This window comes from Dendronephthya gigantea, unplaced genomic scaffold (assembly GCF_004324835.1).
Source record: "Dendronephthya gigantea isolate DGI-Jeju-01 unplaced genomic scaffold, DenGig_1.0 000070F, whole genome shotgun sequence".
NCBI classification, from domain to species: Eukaryota; Metazoa; Cnidaria; class Anthozoa; order Malacalcyonacea; family Nephtheidae; genus Dendronephthya; species Dendronephthya gigantea.
In genome coordinates, this window is record NW_021163080.1 from 1 (window position 1) to 7,048 (window position 7,048).

At 37.9% G+C, this 7,048-nt stretch overlaps 1 protein-coding gene across 1 annotated transcript; it reads left to right on the forward strand.

The window, feature by feature from the left end:
* The first annotated feature begins 44 nt into the window (after window positions 1–44).
* Window positions 45–3,484, forward strand: LOC114531319 (rho-related BTB domain-containing protein 1-like). The gene is made up of 5 exons (XM_028552955.1): window positions 45–393; window positions 757–924; window positions 1,035–1,762; window positions 2,138–2,383; window positions 3,258–3,484. Exons 3-5 carry the CDS (start codon window positions 1,082–1,084, stop codon window positions 3,465–3,467), a joined length of 1,137 nt encoding a protein of 378 aa, XP_028408756.1. The 5' UTR covers window positions 45–393; window positions 757–924; window positions 1,035–1,081; the 3' UTR covers window positions 3,468–3,484.
* Window positions 3,485–7,048: the final 3,564 nt, after the last annotated feature.

The window sequence follows — 7,048 nt, forward strand, 5'->3', positions numbered from 1 at the left end:
ATAAATAGCACTTAGTGAAATAAGATAAATTAGTGTGAACTTGTTTGTTAGTTGTAATTAGCAACAGACTAACTGGGATGGAAGCTGGCCCTTATGTAGACCCAAAATAAGCGAAGGGATTAAGGAAATTTGAAGAAGAAATCCATGAGGCTGACAAAGTGTATATCAAATTATTGTTTACAGGGTAACTGCTTATTAATTAGAACCTTTAGGCTTTAGACATGCATTGCCATGAACTAGTACAATATGTACAATGTGAAAATATTTATGACAGATTAAATTCCAAGCAACCTTCAATTGTTGTGATATCTATCTAAATTTATAGCCAGCTTGAGGACGCTTCAAACGACTTTGTCCTACATGTGGAAGGCGTGCGCCTGGCTTTAAGAGAAGGTACTGTACAGTAATGCACATGAGACTGAAATAAATGCTACTTAAAGGAACAGTATATTGTAAAGTAACTATAAGAAAGAATAGAGGTATGAGAGAGGGATGTTTGAGACAGCTAACTAAAATAGATATGTGATATCACTGAGATTTTTAAGGCATGTCCATATAATGTGAAAGGGTAGTTCAAGCTCCCAAGGAAGGAGGCTTGATACAACCGGGCCCTGAAACAAAAGTAAAATGTCACTTTGCGCGAAAATTATCTCTAGTGGAAAACAGGCTTTAGTCATCTTTTCAAAGCACCAGAGGTGTAAGAGATGCCTTACATGCAGACTGCTGACAGAAATGAATATCACTCTGCTTTTTAAGGTGCCATATATTGTGAAAGTAGTGCAAAGGAAAATAGAGGTGTGAGAGAGGTGTTCCAGACCGCTGTAAGGTATTACAATCATCAACAACCGAGACTAACGTCTGTGGGATGCTGCGGATTACGACGAAATAGAAGATCACCTAACATCCCATTTCTTCCTCCCCCATGTAAGTTTGACTTCCTAACATGAATATAGTATAAGGATTACTGATACTTGAAGAAACATTATGGGGGTAACACCTATGAATTACATCATTCTTCTTAAACTCGTTGGCAGGTCCACTTCCAGTGGTAGCAATTGAATCGTCCTCATTTTCAGCAAACATGGCCAACCTTCTGGGTGATTCATGCTCTGGACTTGATGTCACTTTTATATTTCCCGACAAGACCACGGTGGAAGCACATCGCTTGGTCCTGTGTTGCACGTCCTCGCTATTTCGCCGCATGTTCCTCAGTCACCGGGCCTTATCGAACCTCAATGCTTCGGACCCCGATGAAGTTGGTGGAAAATTAACCAGTAAGGATATTAACGGTGGCCGCGTCGTCGGATTCGTCCTGGTGTCTAGTGACCGAGATGTGCCGTATGATTGCGTGTACTTTGAAGAGACCCTACGAATATTTTTAACATTAAGTGAAGATATCTCGAAAAATGCTTTTAAAAATGTCCTCAACTTTATGTACACAGGGAAGCTCAGTCTTTCGGCGGAAGCTGACGAGAAACAAACTGCGGCTATTCTTGATGTGGCGCAAACATTTCAAATCGATGTCTTAACGGACTTTTTAAAAAGTGACCAGGAAGTGTCCGAACTTGATTTGCACGACCAATGGAAGTCCGAGTTCGTTTCGTTCAACAGCAGGTTGTTTTGCAACTCGTCGCGATTCTCTGACGTTTCGTTTTGTGTCGATGAGCACCCTGTCCGGGCGCATCGTTGCGTGCTCGTTGCACATTGTGACTTCATGGCCGCCATGTTAAGTGGAAACTTTCAGGAAAGCGGTCAAAACGAGGTATGTTTAATATTGACGTCCACGTCAAACCGCAGTGTATTTAGGGCGAACTTTCGACAGAAGGTTGCATGGATTTACCAGTTATGCATAAAAGGTTAAGATGACCCTTTGCAGTATAGGTCGTCCCTCCTTTGCAGTATAAGTCGTCCATACAATTTAAATTGTGATGGCATTAGATTTGTTAGAGTTATATTCTTTGCTAAAAAAGAAGCAAAAATATGCGAACAAAATCGCTAATGAATGCAGCGATATCATGCACAATTCAATAAGACTTTGAAGCAGAAATTGACTGGTAAATTCACTCTCCTTCTGTATATCGATCTTGCATCACCCATTTCTGCGTCTTCACAAAACTGTTCTATATACCCACATTAGATTCCGCTGCCGTCCGTTTCACTGCACGGTTTTCTTGGATTCCTTCAATATCTTTACACGGATGATGTGAACTTTGAGCGACACAACCCCATCGAGGTCCTCAAGGTTGCCAATCAGTTTTGTTCTGCGCGACTTATTTCGCTGTGTGAGGTTTGTCTGGAGAAGAAAATGGAGACATCTCTGGCGAGTACAAGAAAGAAGAGTGATAAAGTCGGAGATCTCATTGAGCTGATCGTCATCGCGCAGGTAAATATATATTTTTTGAAAGCTGAATTTTAAGTTTCAACTAATCCTGCATAATTCTTCTGAACGGACAGAATTCAAGCCAGGGCCAATATTTCAGTGGTGTCTTCTAACGATAGTAGTTCGTCCATGGGACATTATATGTATAGGCAAATCATCATTTATGCGTGTATAGAAGGTGATTAAAATTTTAGCATCTTTTAATGATCTCACAGATTAACGAGGCTCACCCCGAGTAGAGAAGTTAACTCGCGCGCGATACTACCGCATTTAACTAGGTCTTGGCCGCTGCCGATCGGTAGGGATGGAGACACTTTTAACAGGAACATCTGGAGCTAAACGGTACCCTCTCCATCCCGAGATCACACAGTCACACGCGATTCACTGCGGTGAATCCGTGGAGTGAAGAAGAAATACACGCACAATAAACACACAATAAATACGTCCAAGGCATGCCACAAAAAACTTACCGAATCCCAGAAACTCGCCTACCCGGAGTCGCGAAAATGTCCAATAAAACTAGAACAAAAGAAAAAAGAACAAACCCCGGCACAAGGGGATAAGGACTGGTTAACCAAAAACGGGGAGGGGGACCAGAAGGGGAAGGGTGGGAGTTGACAAATGCACAAGTGAAGGGTAGGAGCTAAGCAAGTCATAATTATACTAACAGTAGGAGATAATACCGTTGGGCCAACGCCCGGTCCCGTGACAATAACAACATCTCTTCGACATTAATTTCGTGTGTATATTAGAAGAGTTGTATAGTTGCTTTTCTAAGTATGTGCACCAATTAAATTGATATATAATGGCATTGCAAGTTTAGTCTCTTGAAACAAGAGAAAATTCACCGTTTCTACCGATTTTTGTATCTTTTCAGACTCACAATGCTCATCAACTAGCTTCCAAGTATTTGTATTATATTGCGATAAATTTCGAAGAATTCAAAAAGAAGAAAGAATTGGACTGTTTATCAACGGACAACCTTGTTCTAATCGAGCAGCAGAGGTGGCCACCCCCTTGCTATTTAACGGAACTGAATGCTTATCGGAGGACACGTGACCGTGAATCTTCGTGCATTTTAATGTGAATACATGTACGTTTGAGGAGGGGTGGGAACGGGGGTAGGATGGGATGGGGACGGGGGAAGTGTACAAATCGAATACCATTTTCTTTTAAACACCGATTTTTTTTTATGTCACAAACCGTTTTTGACGATGTGAAATAGTTAGAGTTTATATTTCGTCCTTTCGGCGTGTTTGCATGTACTCGACCAGGTCTCCTTTGGGGTTCGTTGACACTTAGTTTTGGTCTATTGGTTCACGAAAGCTACATAATTTTGTGGACTTGTGGTCAAAAAAGACGAGCCGCAGTATAGGAATATACAGTAGACACATTTAATTGCGGCTTAGTTTGTGTCATGTTCTCATAGAGACCTAAAATAGTTTAAATCAATTTCTGTGTGGTTAAAGTCTTTAGCTATAATCAAAATCTGCAAGAGTGCGAGAGGAACTGCTTACATTGCATTAGTACCAAAAATATTGAAAGTTCCTCAAATGTTGAAAGCTACCAAAAACATGCCGCGTTTCTTGGTCAAAGCCGAATAATGATGAAAAGCATGCAATCAAATTGATTAAAATGAAAATATTATTAAATGCTTATACAACCAAGACTATGCATTCGGTCTAAATGATTGGCTGCGAGTCTAATCCGCTGTCAATCAAAAGTAAATATTGTTAATATGTAACATTTAAGAGGAGATTTTTTATATATTATATATGTTTGTGTATTTTGGCGAGAAAACATTCAAAACAAAATCTTTTTGGCGTACCATTCAAAGTTAATTTAGTTTACATTTATTCTTTAGATTATGTTGTGAACTATAAGTTTTGAACTGTATTTGGTGATTGCAAAACACCAAACGACTAGAGTTATTTCAAAATATAATGCGGCTATCAACAATGTTATAAATGTCAACGCTATATTATCACTGAAATGAATACAAAAGTAGCTTAGATTCAAGTGCCAATTTCTTCTCGGCGTATCCCAAGAAATCTTTTCATTTTCATAATATTTTGAAATCATACAGTAAACATACTTTCTAGATCCTTTTCAGGTTTGCAAAACAATTTTAATGTTAAAAATTTTAGTACTGTTGCATAAAGGTATATAAACTAAGGTTTTGAGCATATTACGTGACATAGAAAAATAATTATCTTCTCTTTAAATATATCAAAGTATTTTACATATTCCACGCATATGGTCATTATCTGGTCATGGCGGAATTTATCAACGATTGCGTTCGCTCCGCTGTTTTAAAATAATTCTCGAAAATCGAAACGCTCGACAACTGGTTCTCAAACGCAAGCAGGAGATAGCGGTTAAAGATTTACTTCTTGGGAAGCATGTTTTAGCCGTTCTCCCACAGGCTGGTTATGGGAAAAGCTTGATTTTTAAGTTGTTCTTGTTGGCCTTAGAAAATATGGCAAAAATAGATAAAGTTGGACGTAGTAGCGTTCTCGTTATTTCTCCTCCACGCATGCATGGTATTATATCGGATCAAATATAGCTGAGACGCTTTCGATGGACTGCTCAGCGGTGGAACTTTCGGATAAAAACGTTTCGGGAGTCGTCAAGTCTCCACCGCAATATATTCATATGCATGCGCAGAAAGTGAAATGAATAAAGCATTTCTTGATTCGCTCACGAAGAGCAATAATGCGATTAATCAATCCATTGCTTTTATTGTCGTGGACGAGTCTCATACTGTGGAAACGTGGACGGGAAAAGGTAAGAAAATATATTTTATCTCTAATATTTTCATTATATTTTGGTAAAAACACTTGTTTTTATGTACTTTGATAGAAGTAAAAGAGGGTCAGGCATCCAGACTTATACTTTCCAAATTGGATTGGATTGCCAACATGATAAAACAATATAATATTGTCATGCCAAAAACGATTCTATTTTGTGATACAATCTATGCTCTTGCCCAGGTAGTGAACTATTTATTAGTGAAACTGGGCACATATGCATTCTACCGAAGATGTTTGCATGCAATTGGATTTAGAATACCATTTGGGGTTTACGCCTTGGAGATATTTGACATTTTGATATTTGGGTTTACGTCTCGGAGATATTTGAATATGAGTAACTCATGCACGAACAAACTGCTCGACTTAAGACGTTTATTTAGGTAGTTCGATGAATTCATTTTGTTTTGAAGATAGTGCTTTTTCCTTTCTGAGAAAGCAACCCTCAGAGCTCAACCCCATGTAACGAAGTTATGGATCTACAGGTGGATGGAGGAAAGAAGGAACACAGTAAGGTAAAATAAATAAATTATTTTTTTATTTTCATTCTTCAAGTGAAGGAGATGCTATGTAATTGATAAACACTGCGAGATAATATTTGGTCAAATCGTTCAAATCTAGCGTTCAAATCATTGGTAGTGAATAGGCATCACAACATCGAGGAACAAGGGACATTACAAATGATTGCCACGACAAAAGAACAAAATAAAATGTGAAGCTCTAGTAATGTATGTAGACTGTAGTCTCATAAAGTCCATAAAGATTGGGTTTTAGACTGGGTGGAAGTGAGAAATGTTCTTCGACGAATAATCTTAAACTTTGTCATGTTTCCTAACTGTTTTACCAGTCTATTTTCCCTCTAAATATTCTTCTTTCCTGTCAAAATTTCTTTTTCTTTTATTAAAATTTTTTCAGCGAAATTTTTTTTCTTGTTTCTAAAATTTTTTCCTAGCCAAAATTTTTTCTATAATAATATAAGGTTGGTATCAACACACGATCCGGTGGCCTTGTGGTTAAGGCTACGACCGGCAAAATTGTAAGCGTAGGTACGAATCCTGCACGGAAAAGGTTTCATTTTTCCCACCGAAAGTACTATTTAATTTAAAATTCTTCGAAAACGATCTAGCCAAATAAAGAACAACAGCTTTAAACATTCAAAAATTCGTAAATTTCAACAAAAATTAGCGATTTTCGGAAATTTTTTAAAACGTGTTACATGTTAAAAATGGCTTCAAATATTTACTAGGCTAACACTATTTCGTTTTTGAGCATATTTTTTTTGAAGCAATGAAAGATTCAAAAATATAATTTCGGCCAACATAGTGACGGATACGCGTATCCCTACCATTTTGGCCAAAATTAACGATTTTCGAAAATTTTCTAAAATGTCTTAACATGCATACTGAAAATGAATAACAGCCGTTACCATTTTGGCTCAAATTTTGAAGTTTATGAAAGACAGTGCAGTTTTTTAATTTCCGATCCCTGAATAAATATACCAAATCTATCAAATTAATAAGCATTTACTAGTCGTTGCTTCATAATGGAAACGAAGATGTTGTGACGAGCGGATGGTAGCGTGTAGACTCGCAGCTTAAGAGAAGAAGAGTTATTTAATATCTTTTGCGTTATGTGAGAGATTTGGAATATAATTTCAGCGTTGAAATAAGTGGAAAATGTTGAAACATTCTAATGAATCTGAATTAACATTTTCCTCAAATTTTAATTTGTGACCTGTACAGTCGACTTGCCAAACAATTGCACCGTAACCGTTAGCTTCACCTGGGCCGCATATAACTAGCTTATGCCGACGGAATCCTGCTCCTTTGCTCATTGGAATCCATACCTGTGGCTGTGT

Coding starts and splice junctions, on each gene's coding strand:
- LOC114531319 (XM_028552955.1), top strand. CDS start 1,082: ATGGCCAACCTTCTGGGTGATTCATGCTCTGGACTTGATGTCACTTTT. Junction 1,763..2,137: donor AGGAAAGCGGTCAAAACGAG/GTATGTTTAATA, acceptor TACCCACATTAG/ATTCCGCTGCCGTCCGTTTC. Junction 2,384..3,257: donor AGCTGATCGTCATCGCGCAG/GTAAATATATAT, acceptor GTATCTTTTCAG/ACTCACAATGCTCATCAACT.